Source organism: Ursus maritimus, unplaced genomic scaffold, assembly GCF_017311325.1.
Source record: "Ursus maritimus isolate PB19 unplaced genomic scaffold, ASM1731132v1 scaffold_7, whole genome shotgun sequence".
Taxonomy (NCBI): domain Eukaryota; kingdom Metazoa; phylum Chordata; class Mammalia; order Carnivora; family Ursidae; genus Ursus; species Ursus maritimus.
The window spans coordinates 52297924-52320292 of NW_024426885.1; the positions used below are offsets into that span (position 1 = coordinate 52297924).

General features: G+C 36.0%; 1 protein-coding gene across 6 annotated transcripts in view; it reads right to left on the bottom strand.

Annotated features, from left to right (window-relative positions):
* The window catches only part of FAM149B1 (family with sequence similarity 149 member B1), a 75716-nt gene that overhangs the window by 25946 nt on the left and 27401 nt on the right, over nucleotides 1-22369 (bottom strand). For all 6 annotated transcript variants that reach the window (XR_569871.2, XR_569872.2, XM_008696036.1 and 3 more), the window contains exons 6-7: nucleotides 15781-15948; nucleotides 11026-11213 (exon numbers count right to left, since the gene is read on the bottom strand). Coding sequence is in view for 4 of the 6 variants with exons in the window: in XM_008696036.1 (XP_008694258.1) it covers nucleotides 11026-11213; nucleotides 15781-15948 (356 nt within the window). In the remaining 2 variants the exon portion in view is untranslated. The remainder of the gene's footprint in view (nucleotides 1-11025; nucleotides 11214-15780; nucleotides 15949-22369) is intronic.

Sequence of the window (22369 nt, forward strand, 5' to 3'; positions counted from 1 at the left end):
CCCCCCCCAACACAGAGCCACCTCCAGGAAGCAGCACAGTGCAGACAGTAGCTACCTAATTGCTTACACTAAGCCCTGTACCCCTGTGCTCCAATGGAGCTGCTGTTCTCAGTCATGCTGACCTCATCCCAGTGTAGCAGGCCCCTCCCCCAGAAGACCAGACAAATCCCTCCCCACACCACATCTCCCAACCAGAGAGTTTTGCAGGGCATCAGTTCCAGTGGAAGTAGTGACAGGTCTCACTTCACAAGCAGACCAGGCCATACCTAATTAAAACTCACCACATTCAGGCCAGGGACAAAACACTGCCCACAGCAGGAAAGGAGAGCCTCTGCAGATGACTGGCTGGAAGGATAGAGGAGCCAGAACACAATAGTACAGCATATGCAGCACACAGTCTTTGCCTGCTTTCTCTCCAACTCCCTGAAGCACCAGGCTCTGGGCACTACATGACCTCTTCTTCATAAGGCCATTATTTTCAGAAACAGGAGACATAATTGGCTTTTCTGACACACAGAAGCAGGCAGAGACTTAGACAAAATGAGAAGACAGGAATTTATCCCAAATGAAAGAACAAGATAAGGTCATGGCCAGAGATAAGTAACATGTCTGATGGAGAATTTAAAGCCACAATCATAAGGATACTCACTGGACTTGAGAAAAGAATGGAAGACATTAGTGAAACTCTTACCATAGAGATAAGAGGTAAAAAATCATACAGAGATGAATAGTGCAATAAGCAAGATCAGAAACACACTTGATGCAATGAACAGCAGGCTGGAAGAAGCAGAGGAACAAATTAATCACCTAGGGGACAAAATAATAGAAAGCAATGAAGTTAAACAAAAGAGAGAAAGAGTTATGCATAATGAGAATAGACTTAGGGAACTCAGGAACTCTATCAAATGTAATAATGTTTGTATTATAGGAGTCCCAGAAGAAAAAGACAAAGAAAAGGGGGCAGAAAATTCATTTGAAGAAATAATAGCTGAAAAATTCCCTAATCTGGGGAAAGAAACAGGCATCCTGATTTAGGAGGCACAGAGAACTATCATCAAAATCATCAAAAGCACACCCATACCAAGACATATTGTATTTAAATTATAGCAAAATATAGTGACAAAAAAATCTTAAAAGCAGCAAAACAAAAGAAATCATTAACTTACAAGGGAAAACCCATAAGGCTAGCAGATATTTCAACAGAAACTTGGCAAGCCAGAAGTAAATGGCATGATATATTCAGAAAGCTGAATGGAAAAAAATCTGCAGCCAAGAATACTCTATCCAGCAAGGCTATCATTCAGAATAGAGGAGAGATAAAGTTTCCCAAACAATAACTGAAGGAGTTTGTGACCAAACTGCCCCGCAAGAAATATTAAAGGGGACTCTGTGAGTAGAAAGGAGAGACCAAAAGTGACAGTATAAAGGCAGGAAAAACAAAAGCAGTAAACATGAATAGTTCTGTAAAATCAGTCAAGAAACTCACAAAAAGGATATAAAATATAATAACATATATCTAAAATGTGAGGAGGAGAGGAGAAAAAGAAAGGGTTCAAACCTAAATGATCATCAGCTTAATATAGACTGTTATGCAGAAAAGGTTATATACAAAACTGATGGTAACCATATATCAAAAGCCACTAATAAACTTGCAAAGAATAAAGAGAAAAAAATCCAAGTATATCACTAAGGAAAATCAGCAAAACATGAAAGAGAGAAAGACAAGAAAAGATCAGAGAAAAGTTCCAGAAATGATCACAAAACAAGTAACAAAATGTCAATAAATACATAACTATTAATTACCTTGAATGTAAACGGACTAAACACTCCAATCAAAAGACACAGGATGTCATTGGATAAAAAGCAAGACCCATTCATATACTACCTACAAGATACTAATTTTAGACCATAAAGACAAATGCAGATTGAAAGTGAGGGGATAGAAAAACATTTATCATGTAAATGGGTTTCAAAAGACAGCTGGAGTAGCAATATTTATATTGGACAAACTAGACTTTAAAACAAAAACTGTAACAAGAGACAAGAGCACTATGTAATAAAGGGGACAATACAACAAGATCTAAAAATTGTAAATATTTATGCATCCAACATCAGAGCACCTAAATACATAAAACAATTACAAACATAAAGGAACTAATCAATAATACAACAATAGTAGGGGACTTTAACTTATGTCAATGGACAGATCATCTAAACAGAAAATCAAGAAGGAAACAACGGCTTTGAATGACACACTGGAACAGATGGACTTAACAGATATATTCAAAACATTCCCTTCTTAAACAGCAGAATACACATTTTTTAAAAGTGCACATGAAACATTCTCCAGAATAGAAATGTGATCTACTAGGCTACAAAACAGGCTTCAACAAATACAAGAAGATTGAAATCATACCATGCACCTTTTCTGACCACAACATTATGTAACAAGTCAAACACAAGAAAGACTTTGGAAAGACCACAAATACATGGAGGTTAGATAATATGCTACTAAATAATAAACATTAGAGCAGAGATAAGTGACATAGAAACTAAAAAACAAAACAAAACAAAAAACCCAGTACAACAGATCAATAAAACCAGGAGGTCGTTCTTTGAAAAAATTAATAAAATAGTTAAACCTCTACCTAGATGTATCAAGAAGAAAAGAGAAAGGACCCAAATAAAATCACAAATGAGAGAAGAAATAACAACCAACACCACAGAAATACAAACAATTATAAGAGAATATTATGAATATGCCAACAAGTTGGATAACCTAGTAGAATGGATAAATTTCAAAAAACATGCAACCTACCAAGACTGAATCATGATTAAACAGAAAATCTGAACACACCAGTTACTAGTGAAGGAGACTGAATGAGTTTTAAAAAAAAAAGAAAAGAAAACTTTCCAACAAACAAAAATTCGGGACCAGGTGGCTTCACTGCTCAATTATAACAAATATTCAAAGAAGGATTAATACCAATCCATACTCTTCCAAAAAAATGAAGAGGAAAGAACTCTTCTAAACTCTTTTTTTTTTTAATGAGGCCAGCATTACCCTAGTAACCAAAACCAAAGATGCCACAAGAAAAGTACAGGCCAATATCCCTGATGAACATAGATGCAAAAATCCTCAACGAAACATTAGCACACCAAATTCAACAATACATTAAAAGGATAATACATCAAAAAAATTTAAAAAGGATGATACATCATGATTAAGTGGTATTAATCCAGGAATTCAAGGATGGTTCAACATCCATCAAGCAGTCAGTGTGATACACTACCTTAACAAAATGAAGACTATCATATGATAATCTCCAGATGCAGAAAAAGCATTTGACAAAATTCAACACTTTCAACAAAAGTGGGCATAGAGAGAATGTACCTCAACATAATGAAGTATATATATGACAAGCCCACAGAGAACATCATGCTCAACAGTGAAAAGCTGAAAGCTTCCTCTAAGATCAGAAACAAGACAAGGATGTTCACTTTCACCACTTGTATTCGACATAGTATTGGAAGTCCTACCCAAAGCAGTTAGGCAAGAAAAAGAAACAAAAGGCATCCAAATTGGGAAAGAAGAAAGAAAACTCTATTTGCAGATGACATATATAGAAGCCCAAAGATTCTATCGAAAACTGTTAGAACTAATAAATGAATTTGGTAAAGTTGTAGGATACAAAATCAATACACAAGAATCTGTTGCATTTTTATACACTAATAATGGACTATCAGAAGGAGAAATTAAGAAAAAAGAAATTAAAAAAAATCCCACTTATAATTGCATCAAAAAGAATAAAATAACTAGGAATAAATTTAACCAAGGAGGTAAAAGACCTGTATAGTGAGACCTGTATAATGACATTAATGAAAGAAACTGAAGAAGACACAAATAAATGGAAAGATACTCTCTGCTCATAGATTAGAAGAATAAATACTGTTAAAATGTCCATACTATCCCCCCCAAATACAGATTCAATGTGATTCCTACCAAATTTCCAATGGCTTTTTTCACAGAAATGGGACAAACAATCCTAAAATTTGCACGAAACCATAAAAGACCCTAAATAGACAAACAATCTTGAGAAAGAACAAAGCTGGAGACGTCTTGCTCCCATATTTCAAACATAGCTACAGCATATAGCATATACATAGCTATAGCAACTAAAACAGTATGGTATTGGCATGAAAATAGACACATGGATCAACAGAACAGAATGGAGAACTTAGAAATAAATCCATGCATGTATGTTCAATTAATTCACAACATACACACAAGGGGGAAAGGACAGTCTCTTCAGTAAATAGTTTTTGGAAAATTGGACCAGTATCTTACACCATACACAAAAGCCAATTTAAAATAGATTAAACACTTGAACATAAGACCTGAAACCACAAAACTCCTAGAAAAAAAAAATGAGGTAAACTTCTTGACATAGGTCTTGGCCATGATTTTTTGAATCTGATGCCAAAAGCAAAACCAAGGAAAGCAAAATAAAACATCAAACTAAAAAGCTTCTGCATAGCAAAAAGAAAAATCAACAAAATGAAAAAGCAACCTATTGCATGGGAGAAAATATTTGCAAAAATCATCTATCTGATAAGGGGCTAATATCCAAAATATATGAAAATATATACATAGCCAAAAAAATCCAATTTAAAAATGGGCAGAAGATCTGAATAGACATTTTCCCAAAGAGGAAATACAGATAGCCAACAAGTACACCAAAAGATGCTCTACCTCATTAATCATAAGAGAAATGCGAATCAAAATCACAATGAGGTATCACCTCATACCAGTCAGAATGGCTATTATCAAAAAGTCTAGGAATAACAAGGGTTGGCAAGGAGGTGGAGAAAGGGAATCCTTGTGCACTGTTCACGGGAATGTAAATTGGTGTAGCCACTATGGGAAAAAGTATGGATGTTCTTCAAAAAATTAAAAATATAGGGGCTCCTGGATGGCTTAGTTGGTTAAGTGTTCGCCTTTGGCTCAGGTCATGATCCCAGGGTCCTGGGATCGAGCCCTGTGTTGGGCTCCTTGCTCGAGGGGAACCTGCTTCTTCCTCTCCTCCCAGCTCAGTGCTCACTTGCTCTCTCTAATAAATAAATAAATAAATAAAAAATAAATAAATAGTCTTTTAAAAAATTAAAAATAGGGGCACCTGGGTGGCTCAGTTGGTTAAGCATCTGCCTTCAGCTCGGGTCATGATCCCAGGGTCCTGGGATTGAGCCCCACACTGGGCTAGTGGGGAGCCTGCTTCTTCCTCTGCCCCTCACCCTCCCTCTGCTTGTGCTTTCTCTCTCTCTCTCTCTCGCTTGCTCTTAAATAAATAAAATCTTTAAAAAAAATAAAGTGTTTTTAAAAATTTAAAATAGAGCTACCACATGATCCAACAATTCCACCTCGGAGTATTTATCTGAAGAAAATAAAAACACTAACTTGAAAAGATATATGTCCATGTTCACTGCAGAATTCATTTACAACACCCAAGATACGGAAACAACCTTAGTGTCCATCAGTAGATGAATGGTTAAAAAAAAATCGTGGTGTATATATACAATGGAATATTCTTCAGTCATAAAAGAGAATGAAATCATTCCATTTGTGACCTTGAGGGCATTATGCTAAGTGAAGTAAATCAGAGAAAGAAAAATACCATATGATCTTTCTTGTAGATGAAATCTAATAACAAATAAAATAAAGCTCATAGATAAAAGATAAGTGGTTGCTAGAGGCAGGGAGTGGGGAATTGGAGAAATGGGTGAACATTTTTTGGTTTTTTGTTTTTGTTTTTAGAATAAATAAATACATTGAATTAAAATTTTTTTCATATCTATAAAAAAAGAATTAACCATTAACAGACATTTACATACAGGATGAAAGTTTTAAAAAATGTTTTTAATGAGATAACATAAAATTCACCATTTTTAACCATTTTACAGTATATAGTTAATTGGTTTTTAGTATATTCACAATGTTGTGCAACCAGCACCACTATCTAATTTCGGAAAATATCTATGACTCCAAAGAAATACCACGTACCTCTCAATTCCCTTCTTCCTCTATCCCTTGGCAACCACTAACTACCTTCTTTCTCTATGGATGTGGACATTTCATCCAAATGAAATCATACAATATATGGCTGTATGTGTCTGGCTTCTTTCACTTAGCATAATATTTTCAAGGTTCATCCATGCTGAAACATGCAGGATTACTTTATTTTATGAACAAATAATATTACATTGCATCGTATATTACTTAGCCTGCTATAACAAAATACCACAGACTGGATGGCTTAAATATCAGAAATTTATTTTCTTACAGTTCTGGAGTCTAGAAGTCCAAGATCAAGGTGCTATCTGGCTTGTAGGCCGCTTTGTCCTTGCATGACCTCTTTTCTGTGCATGCACAGAAAGGGAGCTCTGATGTGTCTTCCTCTTCTTATAAGGATACCAACTCTATACGATTAGGGCCCCACCCTTATGACTTCATTTAACCTTAATTACCTCCCTAAAAGTCCCATTTCCAGTCACCTTGGAGTTTATGGCTTCAACATATAAATTCTGAGGACATGATTCTGTCCATAACAGTTGGATATACCGAATTTTGTTTCTCCATTCAAGCTGATGGACATTTGGGTTTCTACTTTTTTATTTTTTTATAATAATATTTTTTTATTATATTATGTTAGTCACCATACAGTACATCCCTGGTTTTTGATGTACAGTTCGATGATTCATTAGTTGTGTATAACACCCAGGGCACCATGCAATACGTGCCCTCCTTACTACCCATCACCAGCCTATCCCATTCCCCCACCCCTCTCCCCTCTGAAGCCCTCAGTTTGTTTCTCAGAGTCCATAGTCTCTCATGCTTCATTCCCCCTTCTGATTACCCCCCCTTTCTTTATGCCTTTCTTCTCCTACTGATCTTCCTAGTTCTTATGTTCCATAGATGAGAGAAACTATATGATAATTGTCTTTCTCTGCTTGACTTATTTCACTTAGCATTATCTCCTCCAGTGCCGTCCATGTTGCAGCAAATGTTGAGAAATCATTTTTTTTGATAGCTGAGTAATATTCCATTGTATATGTGACAAATATTTTATTTTTAAGTAATCTCTATGCCCAATATGGGGCTCGAACTCACAACACTGAGATCAGGGGTCACATGCTCCACCAACTGAGCCAGCCAGGCACCCCCGATTCTACTTTTTGACCATTCCAAATAATGCTGTTGTGAACATTCATGCACAGGCTTTTGTGTGGATATGGTTTCAGTTCTCTTGGTTATAAACCTTTGAATGGAATTGCTGGGTCATAGGGTAATTTTATGTTTAACTTTTTGAGGAACTACCAAACCATTTATACAGTGGCTGCACCACTTTACCTTCCCACCAGCAATGTATGAGGTTTCCAATTTCTCCACACCCTTACCAGTACTTGTTATTGTCATTTTTTTTTTAACATAGACATCCTAATGGGTATGAAGTGGTATTTCATTGTGATTTTGGTTTTGGCTTATATTTCCCAAAAGAATATGATGTTGAACATCTTTTCATATGCTTATTGGCCGTGCGTAATCTTTGGAGAAATATCTATTCAAGTTGTTTGCCCATTTTTAAATTGGGCTGTTTGTCCTTTTGTTGTTGAATTGTACTTTATATATTGTGAATGCTAGATTCTTATCAGGCGTATGATTCACACTTATATTCTCCCATTCTGTAGGTTGTCTTCACTTTTTTGATAACACCCTTTGATACATATTTTTTTTTATTTTGATAAAATCCAGTGTATCAATTTTTCTGTTGTTATTTATGGTCTTGGTGTCATTAAGAATCCACTGCCAAATCCAAGCTCATTAAGATTTACTCCTATGTTTTCTTCTAAGAGTTCTATAGTTTCAGTTCTTAAATGTATGTTTGTGATCCATTTTGAGTTGATATTTTATATGTGTTGTGAAATAAGGTTCCAAATTCATTCTTTTCCATGTGGCTATCCAGTTGTTTAAACATTTGTTGAAGAGACTATTCTTCTCCCATTCAATAGTCTTGGCACCCTTGTTGAAAATCAATTGGCCACAGATGTGTGGGTTTATTTCTGGACTCTTGATCCTATTCTGTTGATCTGTATATCACTTCTTATGCCAGTACCATACCGTTTTAGTTAATGTAGCTCTGTATCAAGTTTTAAAATCAGGAAGTGTGAAGTCTCATATTTTGTTCTTTTTTAGTATTACTTTGCACATTCACTCAACCTGTAAATCTATTTGGGAAATATTGCCATCTTAACAATAGTAAGTCTTCCAATCCATAAACACAGGATGACTTTCCAATTCTTTAGGTCTTCTCTATTTTCTTACAATAATGTTTTGTAGTTTTCAGTGTAAAATCTTACCCTTGGTTAAGTTTTATCCTAAGTATTTTGTTCTTTTTGATGCTATTATAAATGAATTGTTTCCTTAATTTCATTTTTGATGATTCATTGATAGAGTCTAGAAGAATTTTGAGAAGTACGATAGAGAAAGCAAAAATTGCCTCGAACAGACTTAGTAGAAATCTGGATTTGAAGGATGCTGTAGGAGAGGGTTTAGAAGGAAATAGGGAACATGTTATTAGAAACTGGAAGAAAGGAGGTGCTTCTTATTTAGTGGAAGAAAGCTTAGTGAAATGGTCTTCTGTGGTCAAGTGGATGGCAGGACTTTTAAGTGATGATTCTGGTTATGTAGCTGAGGAGATTTCCAAAGTGTTGAAGGTGAGGCCTGATTTTTTTTCTTGCTACTTAGAATAAAACACGAGATGAGGAAGAGAAAGTGAAGGAAAAATTATTAAATATAAATAAATCAATACTTGATGATTTTGAAAATTCTTTATCCCTAGATGGCAAAAGAGTTTAATGAAAGAAGGCTATCAGACTCTCAAAATTCTATTGGCAGGAGGCAGTCTGATAAAACTACTTAGCTGCACACATGCACTACATTTTACGAAAAAGGAAGGATGACTCAGAGGGTAAAACCAAGAGCCCAGGGCAACTGGGTGGCTTAGTCAGTTAAACATCTGCCTTCGGCTTGGGTCATGATCCTGGAGTCCCGGGATCAAGTCACGCGTCGGGCTCCCTGCTTGGCAGGGAGCCTGCTTCTCCTCCCCTCACCCTGCTGTCGTGCTCTCTCTCACTCTCTCTCTCTCTCAAATAAATAAAATCTTAAAAACAAACAAACAAGAACAAAAGCCAACAGCCCAGAGATTGGAACAGAGCTGAGAGGATTATTTCTAGGATTGGAACTCCCAGTATTTTCCCAACTGGACCTCAGAATTGTTATGAACCTTTTTTTACCTTCCATTTCTGAAGTATACCCCTTATCTGGAATGTCTGTGATCCTTTCCCTGGCCCACTATTATATGTTGGGTATGCTGGGGTAAGGTAAGTTTTCTCTAAGAGTGGAATGGCTGGATTATATAGTTAGATGTTTATATACCTGTGTATATTGCCTTTAATTTCACAGGTCCATAGATGGAAAGGAATTGTGTCCCAGTAGCTTTACTTAATGTATTACATCAGGAACTTTGTTCATATCAGGGCCTGATTTAAATGATAATATTTTGGACTTCAGAGCCAATGCTATAATAAGATGAGTTTCTTGGAAGCCTTGGGAATTGAATATATTTTGCATGCGGGAACGCATGAATCATTGGGGGCCAGTGGAAGGATTGTAATGGATAAACTCTAAAGTGGCCTGTCTGTGATTCTTACCTCTCGGTGTTCACACCTTTGTGGAATCTGCTCCCTTTGAGTGTGACTTGACCAACAGATGATGGTAAAAGTGATGAGATGTCACTCCCATGAATGTATTATGTTATATAAGCTTCTATTTTGCTAGCTGACTAGCTCTCAGTCTTTCTTGCCGGCTTTGAAGAGGAAAGCTGCTGTGACTCCTACAGCTGCAAGAAACTAGATGCTTCTAAGAACACACAAAAGGGGAAGTAGATCCTTTCCTAGTTGAGCCTCTACATGAGAACCTAGCCGTGGCCAATTACCTTGATTGCAACTTTGTAAGATCCTAAGTAGAGGACTAGCTAAGCCATTCTTGGGACTTCTGACCCACAAATCTGTGAGATAATAAATGTGTGTTGTTTGAAACTGCTAAGTTTACGATAAATTTTTTTGTGTAACACAGGAAACCAAAACAATTCTTAGAAAGCTAAATATACATTTAACCATATAATCAGACCATTCCACTCCTAGAAATTTACCTAAGAGAAAAGGAAATGTATGTTCAAAAAACTCTTAATACAGTAACTTGCAGACCAGCTTTATACATAATAGTCCCAAACTGAAGACAATCCAAATGTCCTTGAACAGGTAAATGGATAAACAGATTATGAAACAATGGAATAGTTGTTAGGAATAAATTGCTGACACACAATTACATGGAAGAATCTCAAAACGATCATGCTGAATGAAGGAAGCTGACAAAAAGTAAATACCATGATTCCATTTATATGAAACTCTACAAAATAAAAACTAAATTATAGTGACAGAAAGCACATTTGTTGTCACTTGGAGATGGTGGATCAGGCAAAGGCAGAAGGGAAGGATTACAAAAGTCATGAACTTTTGGGAGTGATGGATATGTTCATTATATTGACTGTTTTGTGGTTTCATGTTTGTATACATAGGTGAATTTACCAAATTGTACACTTTAAATATGAATGGTTTATTGTGTACCAATTATTCTTAACTGAAGCAGTTTTTAAAATGTATTTGCCACTTGCACATGTTTTTTTCTCACAAATAATTATATTCAAAGAAAATACAGTCTAGTCATCATAGAATGGGCCTTGTTACTCATCTACTCATTCTCAAGTATTTTCTCAATATTGTTAGTGTCTGTGGGAAATACAAATAAGAATCTTTTATATTAATGAAGCATATAATCTGATAAACTAGTTAGTTAGGCTTTGGAAATCATAAACAATTATTTTTTTATATTGTTTTCACAAAGATCCTTACCAGAAGCCAATCCCTCCCAATGACTACGTGTCAGCTGCTCCATACAGCTCAGAACCTTGCTCCACACGTCGTCAAACACGTAAGCAAGGACATCCTCTTTCATGCAGTAAAATGGAGCAATGGGAGGGTACCCTAATTTCTGTTTCTCTGGAGCTGCTTGTAATTTCTTTCCTTGAAACCCCTCTTCCCTGTAACAGAAGCAAATAAGACTTCATGGTTATTCTTTACTGAGTGTTCACCACTGTCCTTTGTGCTTCTTAAAGAGTGTGATTTGTGTGCCCTTCCCCACCCCTGGCCCAGCATCTGTATGTTAGCAGATGCGTTGAGTTGCCTTGTGACCTAAGGGAGTTCTCAACAGAGGAGACTGAATTTCCCTGTTTATTTCCACCTCACCCCACTACTCTACCAAAAAAAAAAAAAAAAACAAGAAAAAGAAGACTGAGACTCATTAAAAGTTTTTAGCTTTAAACAGATGAACATTGTCAATTGAGCACTAAGCTATGACAAGCATACAGAAATAATCTTTCTGTTGTAATTGGATACCATTTAGGTTAATATTAATGTAACAGCTAAGGATGGACATATAACTGTGCCACATAATTACTTGAGGCAATGATTCATTAGAAAATAGTATACTTTTACTAATCCAACTAAACGTTTGGTAATTGGCTGGAAAGGAAAAGGAAGGGAGCCCAACAGCACAAGAAGCTACTCTGAGGCTCTTCTGGAGACTATGTATCTATCTGTAGGCCAGAAACCCTGAGTTAGCCAAGTCTTCTCTTCTCCGTCAGGGAGTACAAACAGCCCCAGTATTTTGGGGGCAAAACTCTAGCTGACAGGGGTGCCTGGGTGCCACAGCGGTTAAGCGTCTGCCTTCGGCTCAGGGCGTGATCCCGGCATTATGGGATCGAGCCCCACATCAGGCTCCTCCTCTGAGAGCCTGCTTCTTCCTCTCCCACTCCCCCTGCTTGTGTTCCCTCTCTCACTGGCTGTCTCTATCTCTGTCGAATAAATAAATAAAATCTTAAAAAAAACACCTCTAGCTGACAGATGTACTTACTATGATTATAAATTAAGACAAAGCAAATTCTAGAACACTCGGGCTACGAAGAAATATTTTAAGGCCTCTACAATGAAAATTATCCCTAGGGTAGCAGAGGTCTCAAGAATTAAATGGGAAGCTGTAAGCAGGAAAGAAGGATGCTAAGATATTTATACAGGGCAACTAAAGACTTTCTCCTCTTCTCCTTTCCCCCAGGAAGAGTTGGCTGGGCATTAAGTGGGAGAGAAGGCTGATTAGTGTTAATTGTATTTAAATTTATGTTTCTTATTATAGGAGACAACACTTTCATATGATGAAAAAATTCAAATTACACAGAAGGAAATGTATGTATGTAGTGAAAAGTAAGTTTATATCTCTGTCCCCCAGTCACCATTCCCAGAAGCCAACATTACACTTTGGTCCATAGAAATAGTTAGATTATACACATGCTGCACCTTGGTCTTTTACTTAACAATGCAACTGGTCCTTGATCCGTTTTAATACAGATCAATATGCCTCTTAAAAAACAGCTGCAGAATATTCCATTGGATATACCATAGCATATCTAACTGGCCAGTTACTGATCAACCAACCTTTTGTTCTTATAGTCAGTACTACATTTAATATCCTTATACGTAGTTCGTTGGCTACATGGGCATTATATCTGTAGGATACATTCCTATAAACAATTATTGAGTAAAAGGGTGCATGCATTCCAATTGGAAAGATATTGCCCACTTTCCTCTAAAGAGGAAAAATCTCCAGTGTTGAAAAAATATGCCTTTTTTTCCCATTCAAGGAATTATCAAACTTCTTTATCTTTTTCTCTGCCAGTCTGACAGATAAAATAGTATCTCATTATAGTTTTAATCTGCATCACTAACCGTGAATGAGATTGAATTTTATTTCCTTTATTTAAAATCCATTTTCTTGGGGTGCTTGGATGGCTCAGTCAATAAAGCGTCTGCCTTCAGCTCAGGTCATGATCCCAGGGTCCTGGGATTGAGCTCCTCATCAGGCTCTCTGCTCAGTGAGGAGCCTGCCTCTCCCTCTGCCCCTCCTCCCCACTCGTGCTGTCTCGCACACACTTTTTTTTTTCTCTCTCAAATAAATAAATAAAATCTTTAAAATAATAATAATAAAATCCATTTTCTTGGGGTGCCTGGGTGGCTCAGTCAGTTGAGTGTCCAACTCCTGGTTTCAGATCAGGTCATGATCTCAGGATTGTTGAATTGAACCCCATGTAGGACTCCATCCTCAGTGCAGAGTCTGCTTGTCCCTCTCCCTCTGCTCCTACCCCTGCTTGCACGCTCTCTCTCTCTCAGATAAAATCTTAAAAAAAATAAAATCCATTTTCTTTTTATGTGAACCATTCATGTTCTTTGCCTGTTTTGTCCTTGTTATTTTTCTTGTTGGTGCACATATTAAGGAAATTAAGTCTTTGTGTATGTATAAACTGCAAGTATTTTGCCAGTTTGTCATTTGTCTTTTGAATTTATGAGGCTTTTATGTAGAAATTTTATTTTATGTAGTTTTTAAGAATTTCTTAAATGACTTATAGATTTTGAGCTATGGTTAGTTAGAAAGGCCTTCCCTATTCCCAAATTATTTTTTTAAAAAACAATCTTTCATATTTTATTTTCTTCTAAATTTATATGATTTCATTTGTCACATTTAAATTTTTTATATGTGTGCAATTTATTTTATGTAAAGATAAGTTAGGAACCTTATTTTTTTAGATGGTTTTTCCATGTTGCATCAAAATCATTTGCTGACATTACCATATATCCTGATTTCGTACAGGTGTTTTGGTTTATTTCTGGGCCCTTGATCTTTTCCATTAGAAACATTCTTTTTTTTTTTTTTTTTTTTAATATTTTATTTCTTTATTTGACAGAGACAGCCAGCGAGAGAGGGAACACAAGCAGGAGAAGTGGGAGAGGAAGAAGCAGGCTTCCAGTGGAAGAGCCTGACGTGGGGCTCGATCGCAGGACTCTGGGATCACGCCCTGAGCCGAAGGCAGACGCTTAACCACTGCGCCACCCAGGCGCCCCCATTAGAAACATTCTAAAGGTTCAACTACTCTGTCATTTTTAAATCAATATCTCAGTGGTAATTCTAAAGGGAAGGCTGCCTTTCTAAAAATCTTCCTATGTTGGGGTGCCTGGATGGCTCAATTGGCTAAGCATCTGACTCCTCGTTTTGGCTCAGGTCATGATTTCAGGGTTGTGGGATTGAGTCCTGCATTGGGTTCTAAGCTCAGCACAGAGTCTGCTTGAGATTCTCTCCCTCTGCCCCTCACCACTCTTTCTCTCTCTCTAAAATAAATAAAATCTTTAAAAAAAGATCTTCCTTTGTCACCTGAAAATTAACTTGTATTTATCAGGAAAAGGGAAAGAAATGCCTTTAGGATACCTATGATGCATTTAAATCACATTTTAAATTAGTTAAATCAACTTTATTTTTTATAAGTTAAACCAAGGGAGAAGACCTTTGATTTGAGGAAAAGGAAGAGACATTAGAGATAATTTGACCTAGGCCAGATGAAGCGAAGAGGAAGGGGACAGTCTCTAGAAAACCAGAAGTACATACTTAGGATTCTCTTGCAACAATGAGCTAACTCAGTGGTGTTATGTATAGAAATCTGGGTTATGTTTAGCTGACCCTAGGACTGTTTACACTGAGCACGTGAGTAAGCACGGCTCAGTAGGAAACATGGTAGGAACTCCAGAATCATGTGACACAATATTAACTAGACCTAACTAGGCCTCATTGCCTAAAATGAAATTCTCACTTCCATATGTGTTGCTATGACTATCAATTCTGGAACTTTTGAAGGCTTAGAGGAATAGCTTAAGAGGTTAGTTACTATTTCAGAAAGGAAGCATAGAATAATGAAGAGAGCACTGGATTTAGTATAAGATAAATAAGGTTTTAGGTTTTAGCTTTACCTCAGACAAATCATTTAGCCACTCTGATTCTCATCTATCCTATAAATAATATCTATGTCACAGAACTATTGTCAGAATACAATAAGAAAGGATATAAACAAGCATTATTAGTTGTAAAGTCTGTGCTAAGTATAAGGTTTTATATAAACTGTATATACCTTTCAAACAGGATTTATGTAAACAAAGTTCACACCTCTAGAACTAGGTTCTTTTGAAGAGTTTCAGAGTTTTTATGAGTTAACTGGTGATGATTTACAAAAGGTAATATCAAATTACGTGAAGAAAAAAATTAACTCAATTTAAGATGTTTAATCTCAGGAAGAGGCAAATGACAGGTGCCAGAAAAAAATACGTAAGGAAGTCTGGTATGTGGAAGCAATAGGAATTTGTATCAACTAAGCACGTGAACTCTAGATACCTGAGAAGTAATAGGAAATAAATAACCAAGTGACATAAATCTAATTATAGGTAATATTGGCAGTATACTTTAGAAAAAATAGATATTAACAAACATCGGGGCGCCTGGGTGGCTCAGTTGTTAAGCATCTGCCTTCAGCCCAGGGCGTGATCCCAGAGTCCTGGGATCGAGCCCCACATCAGGCTCCTCTGCTGGGAGCCTGCTTCTTCGTCTCCCACTCCCCCTGCTTGTGTTCCTTCTCTCGCTGGCTGCCTATCTCTCTGTCAAATAAATAAATAAAATCTTTAAAAAAAAAATAAAAAAAATAGGAGGGGAGTAAAAAGCTTAAAAGACATAATACTCACATATCAGTGTGGTCGAATGCTAAGTATTCCTCTATTATTCCTTCAGAGAAGATTACACAGTCTTCTTCTTCTCTTTCCATAGAATACAAGCTAGCAGATTTGGCAATGGAAGATGCTTTATGAGCATAAGAAGATGAAAAATGTAACTTCTTTCCCCTAATACCAAATCTGGGAGAGGAAAAAGCAAATATTAATTATGTATAACATCAGCAGTTCTTAGAGCAACTCAGTCATACAAGTTTCAGCTCAAAATCCATTGTCCTGCTGACACCTTCCTGAACTACTCTAAGCCTTAATACCTAGTATTTCTCAAAACAGAAAGAAAAAACGCTAACCATAAACCTACTCTGCCTAGATGTATTATGCAGTATTAAATACTGCTTGCTATCTTTTCAGATGCAACAGCCAGGGCTATAAGGTAAGTTTAAAAAAAATCTAAGAATAACCAGTCAGAACGGCTAGTATCAAAAAGACAAGAAACAACTAGTGTTGGGACGCCTGTGTGGCTCAGTGGTTAAGCGTCTACCTTCCGCTCAGGTCATGATCCCAGGGTCCTGGGATCAAGCCCCGCATTGGGCTTCTTGCTCAGTGGGGAGCCTGCTTCTCCCTCTGCCTGCTGCTCCCCCTGCCTGTGTTCTCTCTCTCTCTCTGATAAATAAATAAAATAAAAAAAAAACCAAAAACTAGTGTTGGCAAGGAGGTGGAGAAAAGGGAATCCTTCTGCACTCTTGGTGGGAATATAAATTGGTGCAACCACTATGGAAAACAGTACAGAGGTTCCTCAAGAAATTGGAAATATTACATGACCCAGTAATTCTACCACTGAGTATTTACCAGAGGAAAATGAAAACATTAATTTGAAAAGATATATGCACTCCTATGTTTACTGTAGTATTATTTACAATAGCCAAGATATGGAAGCAACCTAAGTATCCACAGATAGATGAATGGATAAAGCAGATGTGGTATACATACACAATAGAATATTACTCAGCCACAAAAAGACTGAAACTTGCCACTTGCTACAACATGGATGGATCTAGAGGGTATAATGCTAAATGAAATAAGTCAGGCAGGAAAAGACAGATACCATATGATTTCACTTAAATGTGGACTCTAAAAACCAAGACAAATGAACAAACAGAACAGAAACAGACATAAATACAGAGGACAAACTCATGGTTGCTCAAGGGAATGGGATTGGCCAAAATAGGTAAAAGGTATTAAGAGGTACAGACTGACAATTATGCAATAAATAAGTCATGAGGTTGATAAGCATGGCATAGGGAATATAGTCAATAATATTGTAATAGCTTTGGTGGCAGATAGTAACTACACTTACCATGGTAAGCATTTTGTAATGTATGTAATTGTCAAATCACTATGTTGTACGCCTGAAACTAATATTTTATATTCAACTCCCCCACAATAAAAAGTTAATGAAAAAATTAAGAATATTTATTAAGAATTACAACTTTCAGTTACCTCAGGAGGTTATATGCTTATTTCAGTAACTCCATCATAGTCAAAATGCATATTCCTTAAGGGTAGGACTTACTTTGGAGAAAGCCAGTCAAACCTGAGCAATAGTTTTTTAAAATGGCTCTGTTTAACCAAATATTAGATTTATTGTATATTTTGTGTTATTCTTCACACTTTTTTGTACCTTAGGTATTTTTTAATGGAAAAAAAAAGAATTTAAAAAGGTTTTATTTTTTAAGCAATCTCTACATCCAATGTGGGATTGTACGTATTTTGCCTAATCATGTATTGCTCTGGTAGTAATTTTTAATTTGAGTCGTTTTCTTGTGAGAGGAAAAAGGTCATGGCACTTTATTCTTCTCCCACATGCATGGAGGATAAAATGACTTTGCTAGGTTTTTAAACAAAGAGTTTAATTTGGAGCCAGTCCATCTAGGTGGAAGTCTTCATGGAGGTAATCACTGCAAGACCCTCAAAAGTGGTTGAGAGGAACAAGTGGCCAAGAGCTCCTTAACTGACCAGGATCTGGAAAGTACAATTAGCCACTATCAGCTCCATTTCAGACCAACCTTATTATCCAGTGGACCTCTAGAAAGGACTGAACTAGAGGAAATTTACGTGAAGATGTGATTTCATGATGCCAAAAGGAAGAAAACATAACTTAGTATACCAGAAAGGAAATAAGACTGGATGAACTTGCCAGTAGAACTGAAATACCTCCATGGCTTTGGAGAGCTTCGGAAAACTCTTTATATCTTAAAAAAAAAAACTGATTTGTAATGAGCTTAACTGGCCCTTGCATTTAAGAGAGTTGTAAAAAAGAAATCAAAGAAAATGAAAACAAAGGCTTTAATTTATAATGTGTCATACAAGGGAGGTAGGCTTAGGACAAACAGCAGCCATACCATACCACCTTAATGATTTTTGTAAATTAAATTTTCCATCATAACCATTTTAAACTGTACATTTCAGTAGTGTAAAGTATATTCACATTATTATTGAGTAGCAGATTTCAAGAACTTTTTTTATCTTGAAAATCTGAAACTAATACCTATTAAATACTAATCCCCTCCCCTCCTCCTGGCAATCACCTTTCTACTATCTATGATTTTGACTACTCTAGATATGTGATGTGAGTGGAATCATACTGTATTTTTCCTTTTGTGATTGGCTTATTTCACTTAGCACAATGTCTTTGAGATTCATCCATATTGTAGCATGTAACAGGATTTCCTTCCTTTTACAGCTATGTAACATTTTATTGCAAATACTATCACATTTTCTTTAGCCATTCATCTGTTGATAGACATTTGGGTTGTTTCCGGATATCTTGTCTATTGTGAATAATGCTGCAGTGAATATGGTTGTGCAAATACCTTTTTCAGATCTTGCTTTCATTTTGTTGTTGTTGTTTTTTTGGATACATATAGCTGGGAGTGGGATTGCTGGATCATATGATAACTCTATTTTTAATATTTTAAGCAACCTCCATACTGTTTTTCACAGTGGCCGCATCATTTTACATTTCTACTAAAAGTGCACAAAGTTTCCAATTTCTCTGCATCCTTGCCAATACTTCTTATTTTCTGTTCTATTGATGGTGGCCATCCTGATGGGTGTGAGGTGATCTTATTGTGGTTCTGATTTGCGTTTTTCTTATGATTAGTGATGCTGAGCATCTTTTCATACGCTTGTTGACCATGTATGTATCTTCTTTGGAGAATTGTGTATTCTAGTCCTTTGTTCATTGTTTTTTTAAGATTTTATTTATTTATTTGACAGAGAAAGAGAGAGAGAGACAGAGAGAGAGGGAACACAGGCAGGGGGAGTGGGAGAGGAAGAAGCAGGCTCCCATCGGAGGAGCCCGATGTGGGGCTCGATCCAGGACCCTGGGATCATGCCCTGAGCCGAAGGCAGACGCTTAATGACTGAGCCACCCAGGCGCCCCTTTGTTCATTTCTTAATTGGGTTATTTTGTTGTTGTTGGGTTGCAGAAGTTCCCTTATATCCTGGATGTTAACCCCTTATCAGATATGTGATTTGCAAATATTCTCCTCCATTCTACAGGCTGCCTTTTCAGTGTATCGACTGTTTCTTTTGATGCTTAGAAATTTTTAAGTTTGATATAGTCCCATTTGTTTATTTTTGCTTTTGTTGCCTATGCTTTTAGTGTCATATCCAATAAATCATTGCCAAGTCCACTGTCCTGAAGCTTTTCCCCTATGTTTTATCCTAGGAGTTGTATAGTCTTAGGTCTTGTATTTAGGTCTTTAATCTGCTTTGAGTTAATTTCTATATATGGTGCAAGGTAAGGTTCCAAATTCATTCTTTTGCATCTGGGTACCTAGTTTTCCCAGCACCATTTGGTGAAGAGTGTCCTTTCCCCATTGTGTAGTCTTGACACAGTTGTTGAAAGTCATTTGGCCATTTACACAAAGGTTTTTCTATTCTGTGCTCTCTATTCTTTTAGTGGTTTTCAAGGATTATAATTCTGCATATAGTCATACACTTTAATATCTTAGTAGGTATTATAGTTAGCTAATTTTTGCTGAGGTATGTATTTAAACTAAAGGTAGACAGCTCCTTATGCTAACTTGAAACAGTAAAGTGCATAATTTTTTTCAAGTGAAAATGTCCTTAAACTCATATTCTCATGGTCCTTTTTTGCCTATGTTTTCTCCTTATGCTGCCACCGTCTTCTGTTATGCTCCTGGAATTCCATTTTGACCTAGACACTAACATTGTTTTGCAATAATAATATCAATGTATACATAAATTCATGTTCATATCACTTGGTATCATATAAGTACATTATGCTTTAATTTAGTAAAAAAAAAAAAAAAAACAACAACGTAGAATGCTAACCATGTTGTAATCACTGGTGCTAGGTGTTAAGAAATACAAAGAAGAAAATACTGTACTTTTGTCTTTTTTATTGTACCACTTTTCTCTGGCCCAAGAACTCAAGAATAGAAACTGGACCAAACACCTTGTTTAGTACATTTAGTACATCTGACATTAAAGAAAGCCACTGTGGGAGGTTTAATGAATGAGAGAGAGAATGACAGAAGACAATGATAGAGATGTAGGCTTAAGTCAGCTTATGATATAATTTTACATTTTTATCTTAAATTCAGTGGGAAGCTATTGAAGATTTTTAAGTGGGAGACAGAAAGGATCAACCCTTAATTTTAAAAGGAAAATCTGATATAATGTTGGTGGCAAGAATGGATATAATTTGAAATATTATTTTTGTAGAAAGTCTCATTTATAAGCCTCATTTTATGGCAGATTGATTTGTTAAACTGAAAAAAATCATACCTCCATAGTTTCTACAGCAAAAAGTGGTAAAATAGCGACAGCACCAAGTTACAGACCTTCACTACCCAAATTTTGTTCTCAAATACTATTAGCCTCTCAACAGAAGTAGTTCTCCTTAAATTTCAGCTGATTCTATGTCTTGAAGAAAAAAATTAAAGATGAGCCTGGAACATCCTACTGTAACCACAACACAAGGATACAGTCAAGACAAAAACAAAGGAACTAGCTTGATGGCCAAGTTGTAACAATTTGAGCATCAATAATAATTATGATTAATTAAAATATATAAATGTTTTTAAATGCTCTGAGTTCATAATGGTACTCAAGAAAATAACAAGTATGGACAAAGTAGTGGTTACATGAAAGTAAATATGATGGATTATGTTTGTTATTGCTTTCCATAAGAAGTGGTATGTTAACAAAGCTGGGTAATTTGTTTCATCTAGGTATATGTCTGTGTATGAAGTACAGATAGGTGTTTATCTGTATCATAAATGAAAGTAATAATTAAAAACTGTAAGCAAATAGTCCAGAAAAGCAAATTCAAAAATAAGAAGGGCTAATCAGCAGTGGGGTAGCAAGTAGAAAGGAAGTTTGCAATGTTGCAGAGTGATTTAGTCAGATATCCTAAAAAAAGAGGGGCTAATTGCTCAGGCTTGATTACTTATTTCCTTGGAGATGAGTGTCTAAATGGACCTACTGCTTATAAAACAATAAGGCATATATAAATTTTATACTAACGTCAGGTAAATATAGTAATGACATGACATGAGTTATGTAATTCTGGTCAGTGAGAATTAAAGAATACGTCATTTCTGTGGAAGACATTAGTTTGTAAAAATCTGGAAGTTATATAAAAAGAGTAAACTTAAAAAGGCTTATTGATGTAATACATGAGGTTTAAATTTAAAAAGAAAGCTCAGCCTAGTGACAAGAAACTTGAATTTAAATCCTTTGAGAAAAGTAAACAAATCCCATTCTCTAATTTAGTTGATAACCCAGGTCCTATAACCATAAACTGGTCTAATGCAGTAATGTTTTACTTTGTGGTCTTTTGAAATTACTACAAGTCCAAAAAGGCATCAAAACTACTTCTACTAAAACTCTTAGCAGGTGATTCAAATAAGTAAAACTACAGTCTTGGGGACAAAATTAGGAATAACAACAACAAAAGAATTAAAACTATGATATTTTACAATAGATTTAAGGGTAAACATAGGTTTTAAAATAATCCTATTTAGGTTTTTAAAAAATGTTTTATTTAAATTCCAGTTAGTTAATATACAGTGTGATATTAGTTTCAGGTGTACAGTATAGTGATTCAACACTTGCATACATCTCCCGGTGCTCATCACAAATTCACTCCTTAATCCCCATCACCTATTTCACCCCCTTACATAACTCCACTTTGGTAACCATCAGTTTGTTCTTTATAGTTAAGAGACTGTTTCTCTTTGTTTTGTTTTGTTTCTTAAATTCCACATACGAGTAAAATCATATGGTATTCGTCTTTCTCTTAGTTCACTCAATATTATACTCTCTAGATCCATCCATGGCAAGATTTCATTCTTTTTTATGGCTGAGTAATATTCCATTATGTATATATACACCACATCTTCCTTATCCATTCATTAGTTGATGGGCACTTGGGCTGTTTCCATAATTTGGCTATTGAAGATAATGCCGCTATAAACATCGGGGTGCATGTACCCCTTTGAATTGGTATTTTTGTATTCTTTGGGTAAATATCTCGTAGTATGATTGCTGGATCACAGGATAGTTCTAT